This window comes from Coloeus monedula (assembly GCF_965178545.1).
Source record: "Coloeus monedula genome assembly, chromosome: 3".
In the NCBI taxonomy this organism is placed as follows: Eukaryota; Metazoa; Chordata; class Aves; order Passeriformes; family Corvidae; genus Coloeus; species Coloeus monedula.
In genome coordinates, this window is record NC_138783.1 from 102,095,471 (window position 1) to 102,120,825 (window position 25,355).

The window sequence follows — 25,355 nt, forward strand, 5'->3', positions numbered from 1 at the left end:
GCTGGAACTAGGGAAAAATTGTACTTTCTGCTATCTGTCATGCTCTCCTGCTGATTCCATCCAGAACTGCCTCTGTATCTCACCGTCTATGGGTAGGGCATGTTGTGTCTCCCCCAGTCTGAAAGATACCATTTTCATAAGTGGTATTGCTCACACGTATTTCTCAGACACTTGGTAATTCTTGGACTGAGTGATATCGATGGGAATGAGAGTCCTAAAAAGATTTTAGACACCTAAAGATCTCTTCAGGTTTTTCTCTGGTTCTCTAAGTGCTTTTGTGGCTCTTAGCCTTAGGCTGTTGATCATAAATATATATTGATTACAAAGAATACGACTCTGAGGGTTGAATGCAACAGTAAGCACCCAAAATCATTGCCATATTCCTACCAGGACAAATGGTATTCTTGGCATGCTAAGTTATTTTATATGACAGATGAACTTTCAGAGGATGTTGGTTTTAGCTTGATGAAGCAGAAGAATAATTTCGTCTTTATTTGGTTTTACTAGCAAATTGAATCAGTGCAAAGTACCATACAATTACTGCATTTTTTGAAACCTCTGCCCTTACAAATTTTTTGGTTTGGGTTGGTTTTTTTTTGTTGTTGTTGTTTTTTGTTTGTTGGTTTTTTTAAATTTGGAGGCTTGTTTGTTTATTTAGTAGGTATTATTATCATGAATTAATAATAAGTGACATAAGCTTAATAATCCACATTGGATTGTGTTGAACACTTCTAAGGAAGAAGGAATTCTCTGTTTACTGAGCATGATTATACTTAGGCAGTCAGGGCGATGAACTTGACAGAAATCCCATAGAAAGACAACCTCATAGACAAAGGAATCACTACCCAAAAAAAAAATTTCACCTTGATTTGTAAGCCTTAGGGTAACTATGTTGTCCTGGTGCCATTAATTTTGCCTCCTGTGACTGATCTGTTAAGACTCTAATGAGATGATGATGTTTAAATAGAGGAAAAGATTGGTTTTGCCCAAAGGCAAAATGATAGGGAAAGAGAGAAATCTTACCTAGGTTCTTGCAAAAAAAGGCTACCTGTGGTCTGCCTCCTTATTTCTTACTAGAACCTTAAGCAAACTTGTTAAATCATGTGAATTTTCTCATCAGAGTTTGGACTACACATTATATGGGCCCTTGAAAAAGAGTGTGCAGCTGCACTTCTTCTGGAGTAGCTGCAGTATCCCTGTGTCTCAGAGGAAGTTTTTCAGTGCATCAAAGTCACCCTTGTCTCACTGGCCCATGGTCACTGGCCACAGGACTGGCTGAGCTGCCTTTGATACCACTTCTCCAGTCTTTATCCTGTGTGCTACACTCTGAGGAGAGAAGGAGCTAGGATGATGAACAACTTGTCCCTGTCTAATGACCATGGCCAGCTGAGGTGTCCCAGCAGCAGTTTATCCTCATCTGCCTCACAGGGATGTGCCTGCAGTGCCTTGGCAAGCTCTTGAAGTGGTAATTTAGGCACCTGTAGTACTGCAGCTGCAGAAGCAGGGGCCTCCATAGGGGTTAGCTTTGTTTCAGGTCTCATGAGGACTCTGATGATGTTGGAGGTTGTTCAGTTTGGTTGGGGACAAATGATTTCCAAAACCCCAGCTGTCTCCAGAACTCGCATTTAAAAAACCTTCTCCAAAAAGATCCTCTATCCTTCTCTGCTGTCCTAGGATTTGTGTCACTGGTGCTCACATCAGCATGTGGGTCTTTGTTCTGCCATCATCCACATTTTGATCACCTCCCTTGTTTGAGTTGTGACATAAATCCCTGTCCCACAGACAAAGGGATTCTCAGTCTCTGGTGGGATCACTGCCTCCCCACTTAGCCCCTTGGTCCTGTTCCTGGATTACTGATCTATCTCCATGCTCAGGTGGGATTGATTTTAGTCTTTTCAAATAGTCTTGATTATCCTGCTCTCCATGGTCAGGGGAGAAAGGAGGTTTGGCTCATCTTCCTCCTCTGTATATACAAAATAAACATTTTGAGATAGTGGGAAAAAACTCTTCATTGGCACAAGGATCAAAGTGAGAAGGTAGAGTAGAATATACTACATATAGAAAATGATACAAGATTCCTCACAGATCTGTAAATATCTTGTCAACATTTCCACTGTCATTCTATAAGGTGGTTCTGCCTCATTATCTTTTATTTTTGCTTCCACATGTCTAGTTCTCTGTGTGTACTGTATTTTAGTTTGCCTTACAAAATCCCTTAATAAATACACATATCAAAGAAAATTGGCAAGTGCACAGGTATAATTTTAAATCTCCTGTATCATTATAATATTCCCTTCCCACTAAGGGCAGTTTAGCTATATGGTTGGAATTAATGTGAAGAGAAAAGGCTGCCAGCTGCAACCTGGAAACTCTACACCAAAAAAGACAAGAGTTGGGATGAACTTGAGGGTACAGATACGATTAGTTGCAGTTAGGATAATCTCTATTGAAAGAATACAAGTAAATCTTCTCAAGAATGTACCAAATGAAGCAAGGTTTCTGACTGTGCACTATCAATACTGAAGAATATTCAGCAGAGGCTGGAGTTAGGATCTGGAAGGGGCTCAAATATATTCTTTCAGCACTCATCATTCCATGTGGGGACTCTTCCATGCATTGGGATGGATTCACCCCCTCTGGCAGCTACTAAGGAAAGGATTTGCTCTAGCCAGATGGCAATAAGATCACAGACACCTTGGGCACTGGAGTTTTGAGGCAATGTGCCGCAGCAAATTGAGGGCAATATTCCGTATATTCAGTTTTCTCATGGGTAAGGTGAGCAGATGAGTGCCAGGGACTTTGTAAGTGTTAAGTGCCCCGAAGTCACAGGAGGTGTGTGATACATTATAATGTCAGGGTTTTTCAAGAAGGCAGTGTATCAGAGTCCTGTTGACTGGCAGCAGCAGCCCCTCTGGGGAAGCAGGGGAAAGGGAGCTGCAGGGAACAGAAGCCATATCTTAGCTGTTTATCAGAATACCAGACATGTACTTTCTGGTTGATTTGAGCATTAGCTGCCTGGTTTGGGCTTGGTTTGGTGTTTTTTTTGCCAGAGTCCTTTCAAGAAACATTTTCCTTATGACTCAAAGAACACTTTGATTATCTTGAATGTGCCTGAAAGGCACCTGGACTGTTACTTTGTTACATTGGAAGTGACAAAAGGAAAACTAGGGGGAGAAAAGGATTTAGTTATAAAGTATATTTGCTTTATTTTTCATATGCAATGTAAACTCTTTTTAGATTTTAGGCAGTAAAGTCTAATTAATTATTTCCTTTGCCTTTGAAGATTTTTAGATTGTGTTCTCAAACCTTGTATATACTTCACAGAAGTTTGATGCTTTCATTTTCATTGAACTATTAGATTAGAAAAATCTTACAGGATGAAGTGTGTTTTAGTCTACTGTTACCCCTTGTCCTACTGCAGAATGGCCCACAAAAAAAAAAAGTTCCCATCTTTCTTACAGGCCTGCTTTAAGTATTAAAAACACACAATAAGGTGTCCCTAGGACCTTCTCCTCTCCAGGCTGAACAAACCTTACATACCTTTCCAATTTCCAGAGCGGATGTTGTGGGTGATTGTGTCAAAGGCCTTACAGAAGTTCAGATAAATAACATCTGTAGCCCTTCCCTTGACCACTGATGTAGTCACTCTACTGCAGAAGGCCAGGCAAGAGGTGTCCTTGATGGAGCTGTGCTGGCTGTCCCAAGTCACCTCCCTGTCCTCCATGTGCCTTAGCACAGCTCCTAGGAGGATTTGTTCTATGATTTTCCCAGGCATAGAGGTGAAGCTGAAAGGTCAGTAGTTCTCAGGGTCCCCTTTTCTCCTGTTTTTAAAAATGGGTGCATTGCTTCCATTTTGCCAGTCACCAAGAGCTTCACCTGATGGCCACAGTTTTTCAAATATCATGGAGAGTGATCTGGCAACTACATCAGTCAATTCCCTCAAGACTCTGGGATGTATCCAGTCAGGTCCATAAATTTATTTATATTCAAGTTCCTCACATGAGGAACTTGAACAAACCTGATCTCTCCATTTTTTTACTGAATTTACTGAGTTCTTATAGTGCTCCACATCTATCAGCAGAAGGCAAGTAAAAGACATTATAATTAGGTAGGGGAATGGAGGGAGGTATTTGTTTTGTTGTAAGATACAGTGCTCTGGCATATACCTACTCATGCACATCTGGACTGCAGTCTGTGATGTGGCAGTGTATTTCCTAAAATACATAAGCCATGTTTTCCTAACATAGTTAAGCATGTTTGCTAGGTTCTGCTGGCACTCAGGAGCTGGAACTCTGATGCTCACGTATGATGGCCTTTGCAGGACAACAGCTGTGAGCCTCCTTCTCCACAGTTTTTACCGTCAAGAATGGTCTTCAGGAATCCCATGCCACTGAGACCTGTAAAAAAGTCCAGATCAATAGAAGCTTAGTGGTGAAGAATTAGGCTACAGAGCACTTAGGCAAACTGGACACAGAAAAGTCTATGAGACCACATAGGAAACACCCACAAGTGCTTAGCATAGCATAGTGGAAGCTGGGTGGTTGCATTCTTAATTATCTTTAAAAGGTCCTGGCAACTGGAGGAGGTTCCTAATCATGTGGAAAAAAACCCGTCACTCCTATCTCTAAGAAAGACAAGGAGGAGAATACAGGAGCTACAGGCTGGCCAGCCTTACCTCAAAGCCTGGAGCAAATCCTCTTGAAGCCATTTCCAGATGTGAAGGACAGGAAGATGACTGGCGGTAGTCAACATGGATTTCTGAAGGGGAAATCATTCCTTGGAATGCCCATAGCCTTCTATGACGACTTGAAAGGCTCCATGAATGAGGGCAGAGCAGTGTATATCTCAACTTTGACAGGGCTTTTGGCACTGTCTCTCACAACATGGAATTTTTGGAACAAACCAGATAAATGGGCATGGAAAACTGACTGAATGGCAATGCTCAAAGGGTTTTGATCAGCAGCACAAAGTCCAGCTGGTGGCCAGTCACTGCTGTTGTACTACAGGCACCGGTACTGGGCCAGTACTGTTTAACATCTTCATTAATTATCTGGATGATAGGACATGGTGTGACCTCAACTAATTTGCAGGAGATATAAGATGGGAGGAATGGTTGATGCCCTAGAGAGTTTCCTGATATTCAGAGGGACCAGGAGAATCTGCAGAAATGGGCCAACAGGACCTCACCATGTTCAGCAAAGGGAATGCAGTCCTGCACCTTGGAAGGAACAGTGTGGGAGATGCCCAGCTGGAATGCAGCTTTGCAGAAAAGGCTATGGGGGTCCTGGTGGACACGAAGCTGAACATGAGTCAGCAACGTGCCCCTGCAGCAAAGGCAGCCAATGGACTCTTGGGCTGCATTAGGCAGAGCATGGCCAGCAGGTTGAGGGAAGGGATCCTTTTCTCTGCTCAGAAGTGGTGAGACACGCCTGGAATGCTGAGTCCAGCTCTGGGCTCCCCAGTATGAGAGAGACATGGTCTTATTGCCACGGGTCCAGCAAAATGTTATGAAGGTAATTAAGAGACTGGAGGATCTGTCATACAAGAAGAGGCTGAGATTGCTGAGGCCACTGGAGCAAAAAGGGTCTGGGGGATCTCAACCATGTGCATGAATAGCTGATGGGATGTAAGTAAAGAAGAGGGAGCCAGATTTTTCTCAGTGGTGCCTAGTTAAAGGACAAAAGGCAGTGGACACAAGCTGAAACACATGAAATTCCACCTAAACATAAGAGAAGCATTTTGCTGTGAGGGTGACTGCACACTGGCACAGGTTGCCTAGAGAAGCTGTGGAGTGTCCATCTCTGGATATATTCCAAATCTGATGTGGCACAGTCCTGAGAAACCTTCTCTAGCTGATCCTGCTCTGGGACAAGATGGACTAGGGGGACTGGGTCATCTCCAGAGGTTTCTCCCAGCTTCAACAATACAGTGATTCCATATGTCTGGATGTACAGAAATACGTTGTTCAAGGTGCCTAGCTAGTAGAAATGCCGCCAATTCAAAGGAACAAAAATTATAATATGGAGGGAGAATGGCAGACTATTTGGCTTGGTTTTGGCTTGGTACTGGAAATGAAAATACACTTGTAAGACAAAAAGGAAGTGGTTTAAAAACAATTCTTGTAAAAAACTGAGTTGCACAACACACTTCATTGGAATTTAACAGCCTCAAAACATGTTAGTGTTATGTTTTGATTCCCAAAACCAACATGATTGTTTCCTTTAAGGTGGGTGGTCTAGCACTCAGGAAGTTGACAATGGATTTCACTGGGCTCATTAGTTTTTTTTTCCACTTTTCAAAAAAGAAAGTAACAATGTTTCCATCTTTTGTAAATAAATTTCAGATCTAAATTGTAAAACAAACGGGGATACTTATATTCTCTGCACTGACGTTATTTTCACTTATACGGAATATGATGTCATTAAAAATAATAATGGTAAAAGAAAGAAGAAAGTACTTGTTACTCAATGCTTGTACCAACTTCTGTGTCACTGAAATTCAGGCCTTTAGCATTAACCCTTTTTGATTCTGTTGAGAACCCCTGTTTATTTCATCACACCTAAAAAATCAAGGAGGCTAATAAGCAACCAATTAAATATTAAGTCTCCATTCATTCTGCCACACGTCACTGACTCCTGAATAACAGCAAAGGTGGTGGGAGAGAAGAGAATACAAATAGCTATTTAATGAAAGCTATCTGTTCAAGCCAGAACAGATATTGCTAAAATATTTGGTTATGGCAAGCCAGACACTTCAAGATCAGGTGCACGAAGAGCTTCTTGTGGACTGGAGTCAATGTGAAGCGTCCTTTGCTGGGAATTTCGGTGGCAAACCTCTGCCTACAGAGTGGAGTAAATGTGGAGAGATAGCCTTTCAACTTTAAGTCCTGGAGGAAGGGAGAGACAAGTGGTTGCAGTGCTAAAGTATATTCTGCGCTGGTACTGTGGATAAGAAAAAAGCCCTCAATTTCCTTGTGAATCTCTAAATGCAAGGATGTAGTTCTGTGTGTTTATATAACTGCTTCCAACGAATCTAGGTTAAATAAATTAGTGTTGATAATGTTTCTCTTTTGATCAAAATTGACGTGATCTGTTTGGGAAAACTCACTTTCTGCTTGTTTTCAGCCACATCTGTACCAGATTGTACGGAGGCTGAGGGATCTGTACTTTTGTTTCAATGTATATTGCAACATTTTTATTGCATTCCACAGGTCCTCCAGTAAACGTTACTTGCAATATTTTTATCAACAGTTTTGGATCAGTCACAGAAACCACAATGGTAAGTGCTATGATGCCATTGGCAAGAGAACAACAATACTTAATATATGTCATGAACACAACCTGTCAATTTTTCTATTTATTGTTCAACTTGCAGGTCCTCCTGTAAATGTTACCTGCAACATATTTATCAACAGCTTTGGTTCAATAGCAGAAACTACAATGGTGAGTGGGACTGATCATTGAAGCCATCTTGTGAAGGAGTGGGATGTGATGTAGAATAGAGATGCTCAGGACATGGGGACATTTACTAAGTTATGAAGCTACTAAAAAACTACCAGATGAATAAAAAAAAATAAAATAACATAAAATACATATAAAATAATTATATATATATATATAAAGAGATATATAAATTATTAAACTCACCTTTCAAGCCTAAACACACCTACACAGGGACTGCACCACAGTCTGTAGTGACTGTGATGGCAGCAAATATAGGTGTGTGCAAACCTGATTTTTCAGGTTTTATTAGCTCTGGAGAGACAGGAATGGCTGGAGCTCAGCTGTGAGGCTCCCTGCCAAGTGCACCATATTTGAGTGTGTTTTACACCACATGCTGAATTATCTTCTGCTGCAGAAAAATGGTCTTGTTGAACTGAGATAGATCGCTGTGAATAGCAGCCACATCAGTAACAGAAGTAAGTGTAAAATTTGAGTCAAATGACTAGAACATATAAGACTTAGGTATTTTGAGGTTAAATAAGTACTAGGAAATGACGGGATTCCACCTGACTGAAATTTGTATTTTGACTGAATGTAAAGGACACAGTCAAAAAAAAAAAAAAAAAAAGAAGTCAGATTTTCATTTTAAAAATTGACAAAATTTAGGATAAACAAAATCAAACAAAAAAAAAAGCAAATTGAAGTTTTCATCCAACTTTTTTTTTATTTTTTTAGTCTAGAAGTCTATCAGTCTATTATCTTTTTTCAGTATTTGCTAAGAAAAAAAGTTCTGATTCCATCTTAAAAGATGCTGAGTTTTTTAATCTTTTTCAAAAATGAATAAAAAAAGATCAGTTTTTTATTCAAGCCTACATACAGCTGACTATGGGGGTTAATCCACAGAGATATTTTCAACAGATTTATCATAATAATGTGATAAACCCATAATAATTGTTAGGTGCTCATATCTATGGCACTTTTGAAGAAATTGCAATGTAGTTTCACAGCTCGGTTTTTCAGAGATTCCTACACAGCCTCCAGGTCCTTCTAGATTTGCTGAAGCCAGAGGCAATAAAAGTGCTTGGCTTCCTGTAGGATTGAGATCTTGGTAATTAAAAATGAACCTGGTACCCATGTGAAGTAAACAAAAAAACCTAGTTTTTATAAAATTGAATAGATACTGCCTTGCAAGTCTTATGAAGGAAAAGCAGATATTTAGCCTGGCTTATGTATTTTGCTTAATATTAATTTAGATTCAATTGTAATCCATGCCATCATTTCAGAAAGTGCTGCTTAAGGAATATAGGAACACAAATCTTCTGCTCCTAAATAATTTTATTTTAAAAACCCACCGTGTTATTGAATGTTTTCTAGAGATAAAAGGCAAGTTATTGCTAGGCCAGATTGCTTTCTTTAATAGTGTGGGAAAGATTCTGCTATAAATGACAAGCTGTAACAAACAGAGCTATAAAACAAACAGATAAGTTAATGCTTTAGACTACATATCTGTAATATTTTAAAAACATCTTAAAAGAAAACTAAAATCAATTTAAAAATAACAGGGAGAAAAACATATCAAGATGTAAAATAATTATCAACAGACTTAATTTTCATTGTTTTCAGAAAATATTAATTGTTTTTCTGTGTTTAAAGGATTCTGAGAAGATAGCTGTGAATGTAGCCTTTTTACCCAGCTATGTCTGTTGATCCTAGTGTGTAGAGACATCAGCATTAAGTAGCAAAAATCCTGCACGTCACTAGCTTTACAAGATGGCATTCAATGAAAATATTTGCACGACCTAATGCTGATTGCATTAATTAGACTCCTTCATTGCTTTGATTAAATCCCCTCATTGCATTTTACCTTCTATCAAATATGTTAATGTGCACCTTTCCAATGTCCATTAACACATTTTGCTGAAAACAGCCAAACACTCAAGTAGATGAAAACAAAGACTATTGGCTTTCTTATTTCGCTTTGTTCATTATATCTGCTGAAAGTGTGGAAAGATTTCTCTAAGATGATGTTCAATTATTTGATATTGATTTTCTTAATGCTGTCACTTCTTTAATGACTATTGTGACTAATTTAGGAGTCTGCTCTGAGAGGAAGACATCAATTACTGTTCCAACTACTTTGCCTTTTTGAAATAGATATGATCATGTGGTAAAATTGTTGGTACCCCTTGTGATAAATAACAAGTTTGTTTGACTCCTAGGAATCATTTTTCTGTATAAAATGCTCTTGATTGTTTTGACATAAAACTAAACAATTCATTTAAAAGCCTGGGTTGCAAATTCAATAGAGACACTCCTGTCTCAGAGGAGAGGAGTGCTTAGTGAAACCATGCATATGCACTGAAGGGACGTTATCAGAATATAACTTAGACCATCTGCAGCAATTCATTGGAAACTTGGGCGATGGAAACTTGCTCAGAGAAGCTTTCAGTAGGAGAAATTAATGTGGCAAACAGGGTTACAGTCCCAGACCTGCTAAATTCAGTAAGCCAGGCTCTCAGTAACATTAGCAGGAATAGTTTCAGTTCTCTGATTAAGACACACAGTACAGGATAAAATTCCTCCCTACACGAAAGGCCAGCACAACACTGATATCCAGCACACTCTTCTAAAAGCTAAAACCTTACATTAAGAAATAAAACAGGATTTTATGCTGCTTCAGATGGATGAATTCCACAGACTCTTCATGAGTTTTATTCCTAAAGATCTAGAGAAACAAAATGCAGATGTATCTGTCTTTCTGTTCTATAATGCACATATGGGACAGTATCCCAATAGATTATTTTTCCTGCAAAAGAAATGTTTTTCTTCCTTATTAAATGATATATATTATACCAAAGTGAAAGTAGCAAAAAAAAAAGGTCCAGAGTCAAGATATATAGTTGAAAATTTTCTTCTTTGGTTTATTTGTCTTTAATTTAAGCCCTGACTTGCAAAGAAAGAGAAAAACATGTTCCTGAATAACTTCACTGAATAAAGCAGTTATGCCAGTAAACTCTGTATCTATTTTTGTAAGTATTTACACATGCAGTATTCAGCAGAAAATTCACTGTACAGCATGACTGCAGTTGAGTATCACAGAGTAATCTTCATCAGCCTGGGCAGCATCCCAAAGAATTCAGATGTTCAGTATTCCTAATGACCAGGATTTTTTAGCTATGAGCTGTAGGAGAAGTTAAGAGTGGTTTGCACGTTGACAAGCTAATTGTTAATTACAAAAATGACTAACTGTGAGGACATTATTAGTATGTGTTATAATCAATGATTGACACTATGCAGAAGGTTCTCTGTCAGGGTAAATGATTCAAACTCCAGTTGTGTTTTGAGTGCTCATGTTAGCAGAAAAAAATTACCATTTCTTAATTTTAAAAGCTTTGCTGTGGCTGGCTGTATGATACTATCTCCCAGCTAGAAAAAAACCCCCCATAATTACAAATAAGCTTATTAGATCCTGATTAATTCACATGTGTACTTTAAATAAAAGGCTCCCACTGAAGCCACTGGGGTCACATTGCATGCTTATGCCCAGAGGTAGCCAAGCGCTTTTTCTGTTGCACAGCCTTGGAATAGGTCACAAACCTCTACTTTTCAGTTACCATTCATATTTAGGATTTAGAGTCAGAAACAGAGTAGTCTTTTTGGCAAACCCCTCCTATTCATGGGAGGCCAGCTGAGTCTGCTGTTTGTTTCAGACCCCCAACTCAACTCGTGGGCAACCACTGCTGTCAGAGGGGAGGATGGGAGGGAAGCTAAGACCTAAGACAAGTGCTAGTTCAGAGACAGAAAGTAGCACTGAACAGGGCAGGGGGCCCCCCTGCATCCCCCTGCCACAGCAGTGCCTGAGACCAAAGGGATCCAGAGCTTTGCTCTGGGCAGTGCATCTGGATTTGGATTTGCTGAAAGATGGTATCTATCTACATTCCTCCAATACAAACTAAGTGTATCTGTGGATCAAATCCTGAAATCTTCAGATAAAGCTACTAAATCTAATCATATTAATATTCTTTCAGTATGTTTGTATTACTCTGAGCTTATGGCTTGAGAACAGAGGAAAATTGTTTATCTGAGTTGCCTTGAACTATTGCTGACACTGGTATTGCAACTGAGATTGAATCTTCAGGTCCACACTCCTTGTTCAGAGCAGTGGTGCTGTCAGAAAGAATTTGCAGAGTAGGTATACTCGTGGTTGTGTAGGAGTGCATTACTACAGTCCACCCACTTCTACCCTCAGGACCTTGAAAAATACACACTGTAGTCTGCCTCAACTCCATGTTGTTCTACCATCCTCAAGAGAATTTTCCTTCAAAACATAGTTACAGTGTTAACTCAGGAAAAGTAAATTCAAAATTCTGCACATGATTAGGTCTGACTGTGTAAACACACATCCCTCTCAACTTCTTATTCTGCAAGCACAGGAGAAAAAAATAATGCTGTTCTTGTGATGTACATGTTCTATCTACATTTTTATTTCTCATTAAAATATCTATACATATATATGCAAAGCCCGTCAGCTGTAAACAAAGGTTTCAGTTCTGTAGTGCTTCTAAGAACAAAGCTTGGAGAGGGAAAGCATTTCTAAATATATTCATGTCATGGCTCTGATATATTTATGAAGGGACACATTGGAAAATATAGTGTAATCTTATTGGCACTATTTATAATTTTGGTATAATATATATTATCATATGCAAGCTCTTCTATGAATAAAGATTTTTCAGACTGTTTTTTATTATATAAATCACCAACCACTGAATTTCATCAAAGGAATTTTTTAGATATTTCTATACAATTTACTAATCTAACTTATTTATGATTTCTGTGCCATGGGGGAAAAATCCCTCTGCTTTCCATAGACTTCATTATATATCATATTACAATGAAAAATTAAAGGCAGTCTCACAACTAGTTGTAGCAATTTTATGCTATCAGCAGTTGCTCCTGCCTTCTTTTCTGCAGAATTAGAATCAGTGCATTCCTGGACTTGTAGCTAAAGCTGTCCCATATAAACTCTGAGACACATAAATACTTAAAGACATAGCTTAAAGACACATTATAAATACAAGACACTCTCAGTTTCTAAGAACTAGAAATAAGGGATAGTATGATTATGGATGGTGTATCCTCACAAGATGTGATGACATTTTATAAGCTCAGAACTGCAAGTAACTATTTGATATTTAAATGTCTGAAAGAAGATCATCATAAAAAGTACAACGACTTGTGAAAAACAGATAGAGGCTTTTGTAAGTATCTTTAATAAATGCTATTCTTGAGACCTCTCTCAGGTCTGCCTTGCTCTGATTAGTCAACATTCCTGTTTTGAATCACATCTACCCAAGAGCAAAATGAAAATGAAAAACAAAGAAAGAAAAGTTATTCGGCTACTGAGATTGTAAAGCATCGTCCCACTGGCATCAAAACGTGCATCAGTTTGGATGTCAGAAATATTCTGTCAGGGCAGCAGCACACCTCTCCACCACCCCACTGAGCAAAGGGTGCAAAAGCTGAAGCTCGGAGGGGCTCGTTCACAGAGTCTGCAAGCTGCTTTCTGCAGCTCTGATCAGAGTGAGAATATTTATCTGCATTTCAGGGATGATAAGTTCTTTCCTTTGCAGTTCAGTTACCTGACTAAAACCCAGTCAGCTCATACATTTTCCAAGTCAAAACCACAGTGCTTCCACTTTAATATACAGCCGCTACCATAAAGCAAATCCTAAATGTTAATGCTTTGTACTGTCAGCAGAATTATTTGATAAAGCATTTCTTTAGCTAATATAATCAGTACAAATATTATTAAATATTTTTCTTTTAGAGGAAGAGTAGGTGCATTTCTAAGAGGGTGTTCACAAACAAATTAGAAATAGTAATTTCAGAGAGATGAAGATCTTATTTGCTGGCTTTGGAAATCTGGGATAAGGAGAGTAAGAATTTGTTTCTTTCCATTCCCTGCAGAGAGTTTAGAACCTGAAAGATTTTTTTGCACTCCCCCTTAATAACCAGTTCTTGACACAGTGTTAATGTTGGTTCTAAATGAACCTCTAAGTAATTACTGCCTTTCCCAGTTGTGACTAGCAGACCACCAACCAGAATACAATTAGGCCAATTTTAATGGGATGCAGACAGGGAGGAGTAAATGAACAAACATACACAGAAAAGCATACAGTAAATAGGAAAAGGAAACAAGTAATAAATAAGAAGTGGTGATTTAATTTCTTCTATACAATTTAGGCTTCACTGGAATTAAAAACTATTCATGAGTACATTAGACATTAATGACTTACATATCGGAATCAATTTATTTAAATTGGTAATTTTATAGACTCTTTGATGAAATCGTACATATTTAGCTGACATGCTTTTTGAATTTCCAAATATCTCTTAGTTAATGCACAGCATTTGAAAGAGGGTTATATTTAATAGTGGAGATTGCAGTTAATATTTTTCTTATCACTGAAGGAATTTTGATTTGGAAAATGTACCAGTTGTGTTTGTTTGGTTCAATGCAGCATTTTGACAACTTTATTTTCAAATGACAACTCTGATGTTCAAAGGATAACACAAATGTTTGCTGTAATGCTCATACTGCAGTTAAGTCTAATAACATAAAGCAAGCTAAAGTGGGATTTCAGTTTTGGTGGCTTAGTAACCTTTTTACATGACATTTCTGTAGGACTACAGAGTGAACATTTTTTTGAGACAGCAGTGGAATGACTCACGTCTGGCTTACAGTGAATATCCTGATGATTCCCTGGATTTGGATCCCTCTATGTTGGATTCTATTTGGAAGCCAGATTTATTCTTTGCCAATGAGAAAGGAGCAAATTTCCATGATGTCACAACAGACAACAAGTTGCTGAGAATTTCTAAAACTGGAAAGGTGTTGTACAGTATCAGGTAAACCAATTAATTTTTTTTTTCTCTTCATCCCTTTCTTTCCCTCTCTGTTTTTCTGGATGCAATGTGCATGTTTAATTTTTTGTTGTCCCATGTGTACAACTGAAATGAGACCTAGTCACAGCAGGGTAGAAGGAAAATTTGCCTATGTTTCTTTGCTAACATTTTACAAAATAGTCTCTAAGTGGCACAGCAGTACTTCCTGGTCTTGCTGAAAACTTGAGGCTGTCTAGAACTTTAATGGTATGCCTCAGTAATTCCCATTAGCATTAGCTCGAGTCACTCCTCTTACAAAGACGAAATCATCTCTTCAGTTGTCTGTGGGTTGCAATTTAAAAGTAAAGGGGAATATTAATTTAAATGACTGCTCAACACTTTAAGTACAAACATGCTTGCAATGCAATAAATTTGACGTGCAAGTCACTGGCTAATTGTATGTATCTAATCACATTTAAAAAAAAAAACCCTGGAACTATGGAAAGCATTTGTTTTAATACTAAGTGCATTGAAGTGTGTGTCATGTGACTAGATTTAGCTGAATTAATAAACACTGACAAAATATGATTTGATATGACCTGATGAAATGGGACATAAGCAGAAAAACAAAATTGTATTCCACGGGCATAAACAGCAGCAAACAACCTGCAGTATTCATTTGACATTCAGCTTACTGTGAGCCATTAATTGCTTAATAGAGGTAGCCAAAGATGCAAACCATTCTATTATTGCTCTTAGGATTGTTTAAAATGAAGTAATTTACCGGGGTTTTCTTCCTGCTGGGAATGCTTCTTGGCTTTTGCCTTTCTTGCATTGTGGAAAGCAAACATGATAGTATTTGTTTAACAGGTTGTTTAGTGACTTTGCTCATCTGTAAAGCAGATTAGTTTAGCAGGCAGTTATTTCTAATGGGGCATTCTGGTTTTGACTGCATTTTCATTAAGGAATTACTGTTGACCCAGGCTTGGGATAGCTGTGTTCTTTAGGATATTAAATAAAAAAATATTAGCATGAAACTTCATCCACTTACATAATTCTTGTGGAAATTCCTTGCTAAGTAAGATTTCGACAGATGAAGCTGGGTTACTGAGGAGGGTTTCAAATTGCTGTACCTGAACAGTCTGAGAGAAATAATAGAATACAAGGATGGTACCAGCACTAGCAGAGTGTTAATATGCTGTCACTTACAAATATTTCCAGTTTCACCCTGAAAGAAATGAATGCATCTGTTTGTTTGAATGACGTCAGACACCATCTTATTGGAGGAAACAGTGCAGTTGGGTGCTGCTCTGAATGCAGATGGGTAGTTTTCCTGACATTTGCTCATGTGGCAAAAGTGATATTTTGAGCTGCCATATCACATTTGTAAAATTCCCACACCTAAATGCAAATTAATTTGAAGCAGAGTAAGCAGTATTGCAAGAGAGCACTAAGCAAAGTTCATTGCTTCTCGTTTGTATTGTGCAGCAGTAACAGAGGCTTACCTAGCACCTCTAACATGGCATACAAATTTTTAACACTTTACAGTGAAGAAAACTTTACAGAGTACAGAAACTTGAAATCAGGAGCAATTAGAAAATATTGTCCTTATTTTCTAGATACTGGGCTAGATACTTCTGTTTGATGTCAGCCACTTGTAGTTGTGCTACGCAGAAACAAACAATATTTTAGTGATTAGATTCAGTACCTTGTGAATGTTCACTACTGCACCAATAGCACTTTGCCTGTTGTTGTGATATTTAACATTTAGCATTTAAAGTGCTTTAATTGTTTAAAGCACTTCAAAAATGCCTCTGGGATATAGCAGGTAGGCTGTTTTGTTGTATTTCCAAATGTAACAGAATCAAAATCAAATTAATCTTGCATAAACACAAACCGTTCTTTTCATAGAGTGATTTTAGAAGTGCCTGTGGTAATTAATGCACAAGAAGTGAGGTGTGTGTATTATATGGCAGTGGTATCCCTCTTCCTATATACTGCCCTGAAAACATGAACATGAACCATGCAGGGGGCTGAACTGGCTTGTGCTGTTAAATGCTCTCAGAGGCCAAACCTGCCCTTTCTGAACAGAATTTGGAAGGTCACCTGGAACAACAGCTCATGGTCCATATTTTATTAAAATGAGACATTTGGTGTAGCATATGGGTGCTCAAATAAATAAAATAAATAAACTAAAGAGTGAGTGAGGGTCTGGGCCATGTATCACCTCCACTGCAGTGCTTGGCTAAGGGAATTACCTCACCCTGTGGTAAGCATGAGGCTCTTCATCCTTCTCTTGTATAGTTTGTCAAAGAAACAACCCTAACACAGCACAGAAGAGGCATAATGTAGATTTCCATCATAGTTTGCCTTATAATAATCATGATGCTCATGCTTGCAGATTCCTACAACTACATTTAATTCCCTGGGAGTTGTTACAGAAAATAAGAAGTTGTTGATGGTTGATGTACCCCCCTCTGAATCATAACTTTAGGAATCCAACCCCATTTTTGTATGGTTGCTGCATGCTGCATGATACCTGTTCTGATCTCAGATAGCATGCTATATACAGCCTCAGGCTCTATAGCTGGGTAACTGGTCTAAACCTTTTGGTGCTGCAGGGAAAACTAGAACCTTGTGGAGGGAAGCCAGAACTACTTAATACTGCAAATATATGCTATTGCCACTGGAGATGTAGCAACAGCTCTTAGAAGCACATGTATTTTGAGAAGTCTGAAATTACAGCGAAGATATATTCAGCAAGCAACTTCACTTTAGTCAAGTTCAGTCTCAGTTCCACTCATATATAACAATTGAAAAACTGTTAAATAGCTATAACATTTATTTTAAAGTACTCTGTAGAGAGCAGCCAACAGGAAATGTTTGTAATAGCAGTGTTCAATAAATTAGTTTGTGTTTATATTGTATACTGAAAAAAAATATAAGAGTTCAAATCATAACCTACACAATGTCACCCCCTAGATACTTGTGACTCATCTGCTCCCAATCCTTGACTGATTTCTGCATGGATTGGATTTTGGAGGGGGTTCTGCACTTGGAAAGTGTGGCAGCACTGCATGATGGTACCAAGAATTCTGTTCCAGGCACTCACATTCTGTATGACACCTGCATTTTGCATTGCACACCCCACTGCACAGGCTTTATGTTCCAGGGACGAGGGTCATGTCTTCTCTGGCCCCCTGAGGACACCTGGGACATCAGGAAAATGCTAAATAAACACACAAAAGGCTTTATTTTCTCTCTGAGTCACCCATTTTTGCTACCTGATTCCCACAAACTCATTTCAAGCTGCCAGCCAGCTCAGAATATTAGCATCTGCCTAAAAGCTTATTTTAGCAAAGTGATAGAAAGTGGTTTTATTTAAGGTTTGTGGATTTTTTTCTGCATTAATTGCCTCCTTCTCTTTTTAATATTTTCAGTGCATCTCACCCATATGAGATTGATTCAGAAGGTGATATAATTCAACAGTAATATTGATCCACAGCATTGAATCTAGAATATATTAGTCAGGAAGGTAAAAGCATTGTAACTGTATATATATATATATTTTTTTTTTTTTTACTTGCAGTCCAGAAAACACTCTCAGTTGAGTTTTGCTCTGAATTTTAGTGCCAGTGTATTTAGCCAGAAATAGTTACAAAGCAGATTACTACATATTTTTTAAATATGAGAAGATTTTAGAATGTGTTGCATAATTTGACAAGAGAGACACTTGGAATTCTAGGGAGGAGATCTGTGCAAATTCACAAATTACATTTCTTCCCCTATTTTTGCTATTCCTGTTCCAAGAGCAATTAACTACCTAGGAAGAATTTCCTCAAGTCTTTCAAAATATCTGTTTTTCTGTCTTTCTTTGTCTTCCCAGTGCCAGAATTGTTAGTTACGTAGACAATTAGTTCATTGTGGTTTCAACTATTGACCTAGTTTTAATTGTAAATGTTACTGTGGCTGAGGGCAGTGTCTGCTAGACTACTGCCTACTTCTGTGCTGTAGGGCACTAGGAAACAGAGAAGGCTCAAGCTATTGGATTTCTCTGTTGGTGTAGTTGTTCTGGGAATGGTTACCAGCCCCTCCATTCCACAACAAGTAGCTGACAGGGGCAGCTGGTACATCCCAAAGCCCTCACCTGCTTATGCAAGCCAAGAGAAGTATCTGTGAACACAGTACATCTATTTGCAACGCCACCTCCCATGCCAGCTGCCTTACTCAGGAGCATCCAAAATCATCTCTTCCTAGTGTGGCCATAGTGCTGAGGGACAGAGCACTGAGTCAACTCCCTCCTGCACCCCCATGACCCCACACACCTCTTGGTGTTAGATCAGGAGTTATGACTGCCATGTCCATCACATAAATCATCAGAAGTAATCCATAGCACTTTTTTAATCCAGCTTTTTTGAGAGAAACTTCTGTGTCTTGTAGCCTCCTCTGTACTCGTGTTCTTTGCCCTATGGGAAAGAAAAGCAGATTAAGGAAATACATAGGTAGCAGTGCTGGTCCCTCTGCAACAGACTGCTCAAACTTCACTCTCCTGCTGAAATATATTGCTTTTCAATAACATACAGTCTTGGATTTTTTGCATGGCTACTATAGAATATGTTGCCATGTTACAGTGAAGTCAGGTGTAGGTTTCCTAAAACAATTTTGGGGTACAGACTTTATCAGCTGAATGGTATTAAGGATCCATTTATACCCATTGTATGTAAATCATCCATGTCACAGCACAGTCTAGCCTAGCACAGTGGTAGAAAATTTTATGCTTTATAGCTCTGTGTGCATTCTGTGCTTTAATTTGATGACTTCATTTTTATTTTACAGTCTAGTGTTGGGATTTAAGAGGATTTGGACTTTACTAGCAGCATTGTCTTTCCATGTGACAGATTGGCAGAGGTGGGATCATGGAGATGTTTGTCATGATTGACATGTCTGTTTGCTTATTAAACTCCCACCTCACGCAAACATATCTATTACCTCGGGTCCTATCAGAATAACACTGGTATTGACAAGGTGGCAATTTTCGTTTGGAAGTGAATGTCAATAAGCACAGGGACATTTTCATTGAAAATTATTTCATTCTTGCATTGGCAAAACTGTACCCTACCCCATTCTAACTGCTCTGGCTTTCCAAAAGCATAAAATGTCTTCATATACAAAGTAAATTTTCTACATTTGAACCAAACCAAACATTGAAGATAATCAATGGAAGTGCTAACTGAAATAGAGAACACCTAAAATATTTTGGTGTTTGGCAGCTAATATGTACTGTAGGCTGAGGCCTTATAGAGCTACAATCACTAAAATTTATTATGCTGCACAATGTTACTGGGACATGGAGACTTCCCAAATTGTGGCTGTGTGCTATGGGAATCCAGTGAAATTGACAAATTTGTCTTCCCATAAGCATGATTACAATAATAACAATGGTTTCAGAAGCTAAAAAATAGCAGTCTTTTGTGGGACAAGCAGCCGTTCTCATTACGCCTGAACCCAATGTCCTTGGATTATCATTAGCTCTCTGTTGTTCATCCTTCCTTTTTCTTTCCTTTTTGCCCTTACTCCTGCCTCTCCTTCCAGCCCCACTCCCCTTCATTTTGGGGCTTTTAAAATAAATTAACTCAGATTCTTCTCATCCTTTGGGGTTGTTTCCTAATACTCTCTTATCTACATCACCCACTAGCTTCTTTGTCATTCCCTCCCAATCTACAAATTCAGTCTGAGGATTTAGCCCCAGGTTTCCAATACCCTTACTTTGCTGTTGTATCTAAAGTACTTGCTTTGCATAACAGATAATAACATCTACTAAATAAATAATAAAGCCCAATATGGGTACTTTGTTATGCAACTAACAGAGCTATTGTGAAAACCCTATTGATTATACTGCTTAAGAAAAGATAATTTACATTTTAATGGCACAAAATTAGTTGCTTTTTACTTCATAAGGCATTTAAAGCAAAGCAGAGATATGGGCATTATATCTGAGCATGTACTGCCTCACTTCTTTCTCTAATGCCACACACATCCCCAGATGAGACATGAGAGCACTGGAGGTAAATACAAACACAAGAGGGGTGCTGCTGAGACTGAAGGACAGTGCTGCCAGGAGAAAAAATGGCTCTGAACTGGTCATAAGTAAGATCACAGAGGAAGTTATAAAGTTTACAGCCATGTACACCTTGAATTCCTGGAACACCTTGAATTCATGTACACCTTGAATTCCAACCCAAACAGGGACACACACACTAGACACCATGAAATGAACTTTGATCATTTTTGAAAAGGTTGAGAGGACGTGACTCTAGCTAATAGCAGACGATCAGATTTGATGGCATGGAATGTCACTTCTACAGCCCTAAACTCCTGTGTCTCAATTAAAAAGGAAGACTTTTTTCTAAGTAAAAAAAGTAAGAAATGCTGCTAGAGACCAATTTGTACACATGAAGTTGGTCTTGGCTAGCAGGATCAAAAAGTACTGGCAGGTGGCTACTGATGGATATCTGTGCCTGAACAGGATGGTTGCACAGCCAATACATGTCTGTGTACTCTCTCTCCTTATGGCTACTGGCAATGCCTGTCCTCGACTGCTGGTGATCAATCACTTCATTTAACCATTGAACTTGCACTGGAGCAGTTAAAGGTTAGGTGTAAAATGATGTAGGTGAAGGAACCCTTCCTAAATTGTACAAAAATCATGTTTTCCTAGAACATGGTCCCAGGGATAAAGGTCTTTTGCCAATTGGATTGCAGTATATGGCTTAGAACAGAGATCTCATCATGCCAGGAGGAAATCAACACCATACCAAACACACACTGCAGGAAAACTAAGATAGAAAATGACAGAGAAAAAAGAAAAGGTGAAATACTGTTCCTCATGTAAAGGAAACAGGTGGTTACAGAATTTAACTGTTACATACAATCACACCTGAATTTAATTTTATAGATTTGTTTGAGCAATAATTGGAAAATCATTTGCTGGCAGCTCATGTGCCAGCATTGTGTATCTGCAGACAGTGATTGCATTACAATGAGAAGTGGGATGCCTGTAATGAGCAATCCACCACCCCGCTCTGTGCCAGCTCCTGTGTTGTTAAGCAGCCCATGAAGCAAAGCAAAGCACTGGAGGGAGTGAAAACATGCTCAGAAGCAGCAGTACGTGAAACTCCAGCCTATAGCTCACATTTTGCCATAGCAGAAAGGTTCCACATCTCCTCTAAGCTCAACTTGAGCCCATTCCCACTTGAGAGAAATGAAGCTGCAGAACATGACAAATATTAGAGAGGAATTCCAGGACTCCTCAAAAATAAGGAAAAAAGCAGTCAATTTGACTGTTCCATTTAACAGGACAAAGCCTGTAGACTGTGAAAATTACCAGAATTGACATTCAAAATGATGAGTCAGGTCCCTGAAAAAATAATGAGATGGACTACAAAATGAAAAGACATTTAAAAGAAGAATGACACAGAATTGTTTTTCTTTTTTTTGCCTTCTGATAAGTGAACAGTCTGTGTGCCCTTCTTTCAGGCACCCAAGAGAGGGGACTGGGAGGAATAGAAAGAGATTTTAGATTCTCCTCCCTGTTTCAGTGTCACTAGCCTGAATGCCATTTGCTCCTGTGTCATGCGATGCTGTCATGGTTGCTGTGCAACTTCATCTCCCCTGCCAGTTTAATAGGGAACTTTGTCTGCTTGTGCTGAGGTAATATTTTAATGTTATTTCAGCAGCTACAAGGATCAGGAGTTTAATCTTTCAAAGAAAAAATTTGCCACTTAAATATCTTTAACTTTATTGTCAGCTTGGAGCTTTAAGAAAAATACCAGAAACCTTGTAATTTACAATAGCATCTTTAGATTTAACAATGCTGGAAAAAAGAAATCCCACTTGTCTCACTAAATCCAGCACTGAGGGTTTTTCACAGGTATTAATCTTTTGACAAAAATGGCACATAGCCAATGCTACCAGTGATCATGCATGTGCTATTTATGTTCTGGTATTTGCAGCATAAAATCCTAGATTGTGAAATCTCCTGTCCCAGCAGCTGAGGTGCAGATGGGCGTAGCGTGAAAGAATGAAATGATAAGAATAGAAACAAAATGCTATTTTTGACACCATGCCTACTCATGGTGAGGCATTTGTTGCTTTTCATGCTAGTGAGGAGATAATCATGGGGGCTTTTGCAGATGGAAGGGATTTTTACCCTTATCTACAGGACTTTTTAAATTCCCAACAGTATTTCTATACATAACAGGACTGATCCTAGTTATTTATCATTAGAAAAAACTCTGTGAGGAGGCTGTTGTTCTGTAGCCCACTCATAACCAACCCTTCTTGCAGAATAACTAATGAAAAGAATACTCCCCTGTCATCATATACCACGTATTATGATCCCCAGGGTCTTTCTCTTGTGGAACCAGTGTCCTCCTCTGGGATGAGATGTCACTGAGATCAAGGGAAGTTTTGGGTGTCTTGCAACACATCAGGCTATGGAGTGATAGCTGCTTGTAAAGGAGTGGGTTAGAATACAGTTCAGTGGTTGCTGCAGACAAGACAATATGTCAAATCTCAGTTTAAATTACATATTGTCTTAAATTTATTTTAAAAAAAGTTCCTGGATTATGTAATGTGTAAACCCTGTTCCCTAAGTGTTCAACACAATACCAGCAGTTCATTACTTCAGATTTGGGTTGCAGACCATTCACAAGCAGTCTGTCTATGTAGTACTCTGAAGTGTTTTGTAATGTTGTGAGATTACCATAGAAGTGCTGCAATGTCTGGGAGCCCCAGCATTCAAAACCCTCTAGAGAAAGAATGAGATTGGAAATCATCTTGAGAATAATCTATTTACAAACATTTTATTCCTATTGAATTTCTTTCTTTTCCTTTTTAATTTTTTTTTTTTTTAATCAAGATCCTTACCCTCTACTGATGGTGCTGCTTTGGGGGTCAGTGGTCAAATGCTGACTGACCTCAAGACTTTATACCCTGAAAGCAGGTGGGAGTGGCTTTTGACAGGAATTGGTCAACAGGAAAAGGAGGGGGAAAGAGAGTGAGGACAGACCAGGAGGCAAAGGAAAATGTGTGGGCTCTGTGTCTTGTAGGTGTCCCTGGGAGACAGGGACTGGGTAGATGGGCAGGCATAGGAGGACATGAGGAAAATGCCTCCAGGCTGGAGAAAGAACAGGATAAAGGCAGGAGTAGTTGAAGGACAAACAGGAAACAGTATCTTGGTCCCACTACTGAGCTCAGGATTTGGTTACACACACATAAATACCTCTGAGCCCCTTGGCTGCACAGGTGTGTCACCCCTCCACTGCCTTTTCCTTGGAGGATGATGGCTGGGTGCAGCAGCTGCATTCAGGGCAGCAGCAGTGCCTGTGCTAAGTTCTGCTGCTGGCCCATCTGGGGCCATGGCTGCTTACACAGGAGAAAACACTGGCATTGCAAAACATGTTCAGGTGTGAAAGATAACAAGCATGAGGGTTTCTGATTAAGTAGTCAGGCTATTTATTTTTTCCCATGAGATACCTTATTCTGACTTCTGTGACAAAGGAGGCCACAGGCTGGAGGACTGTGCCTTCCTGCCTGCAGAAATTGGGGAATGCAGCCCTCTGAGTGATGCTATAAGTGGGTCCCTGGAGTGACCAGAAATTAAGAATTTTGAGCAGGGGTGGGAAGAGAGACAGGCCCACAACCCAGGTCTTAGTGATATCTCAGGACTTTATAGTGAAACCAGGGGATGAAAGAGGGGAATTTGAATGAAATGCTGAGTGAAGAAATCCCAACAGTGCCTGCTGCACCTTGAAGGCATTTAACGTGTCAGCAGATGCTGCTCAGAAGGACCTGCCTAGTGTATGAGGGAATCCTCAGGAAGAGAGTCCAAAACATATTACAGACGATGCTGCCCTGGAGTACTTGGATTACAGCCCTGTCTGTGCTACAGTGTTACTCAGTAATATTACTGATTTATTTATTTATTATTTTTGTCACAGTGACAGCTAATTGTTCATTTTTTGTTTTCTGGCTCTGATTCTGTTCTGTTCATACTCTTATTTGCATTATTCCAGGGCTTGATTCTTCCTTGGCTGTGGGTTGGGTGAGAGAGCAGGGAGGGAAAGAAGAGAGCAGCTTTGCCTCTTCTCTGAGGCAGTGTGCTGTCCCTGGCACTGTGCCTGGTGTGCTGAGGCACTGGAGACGTGACTCTCTCCTCCGTCATGAGCCATCTCTGCTCAGCTGGAAAACATAACGTGCCCAGCCCCAGAGCTTTCCCTGAGCCAGCTGTGCCACCTGGGTCTGGCTGGCGTGAGGCGGAGGGTGCTCAGGTAACTGAAGGCAGAATCGAGTCCCTGGTCAGCTTCTTCTCATTTCATAAAGCACTTCCCATCAGTGTTTATGGTTCTTCACCACCAATCTGTTGTTTATGCATCTCAAAGGCCTTGGTGGCGGGGTGCCTGAAAAAGAAAATAATTGTTCTATAGTGGTTTGTTCTGTTTTATTAACGATTAAAGTGTTCGTCTGTGTAATTCCTCATTAAATTTGCTCTTTGCTCCAAACCTCCAGGGGCCCTTCTTGAATTTGCCGCATGTGAGACATTCTTTTTGCTGAAATATTTTTTGTCGATGACACTGTTATTATCAGCAGTGTGGGTATCTTTATCTACCCAAGACTTTGTTTTTATGACCCTGTGTCCTTATTAATGTAGATACATAAATAGCGATGTGGCACCAGGGTTTGGAAACATTTGCAGGCTCATAGTTTTGCTGAAAAAGAGTCAACTGGTATAAATTGACCCATCACCATGGGCTTCAGTGGATCTATTTCAAATTCCAGCTGCTGAAAATTTAGCATGTAGTAATCTTACTGGAAATCAGTGGATCTGTGGATGATACAAGGCTATAACCCTTTGTTCAAGTGTTTCAACACTTGCATTACGGCTGGTAAAAGGGATTAGAGGCAAAGATACTAATTATGAATGGCTACTGTGCTGAGGTGAGTAAGTGGTAGAGGTAGAACTAT

General features: G+C 39.2%; 1 protein-coding gene across 2 annotated transcripts in view; it reads left to right on the forward strand.

Annotated features, from left to right (window-relative positions):
• The window catches only part of GLRA2 (glycine receptor alpha 2), a gene marked incomplete at both ends in the record, with an annotated part of 121,329 nt that overhangs the window by 17,512 nt on the left and 78,462 nt on the right, over positions 1-25,355 (forward strand). The window contains 2 exons of one of the 2 annotated variants that reach the window (XM_082277533.1): positions 7,211-7,278; positions 14,131-14,354. In XM_082277533.1, coding sequence (XP_082133659.1) covers positions 7,211-7,278; positions 14,131-14,354 — 292 coding nt within the window. Of the gene's footprint in view, positions 1-7,210; positions 7,279-7,374; positions 7,443-14,130; positions 14,355-25,355 lie in introns of both variants that reach the window. The other variant, XM_082277532.1, reaches the window with a different exon arrangement.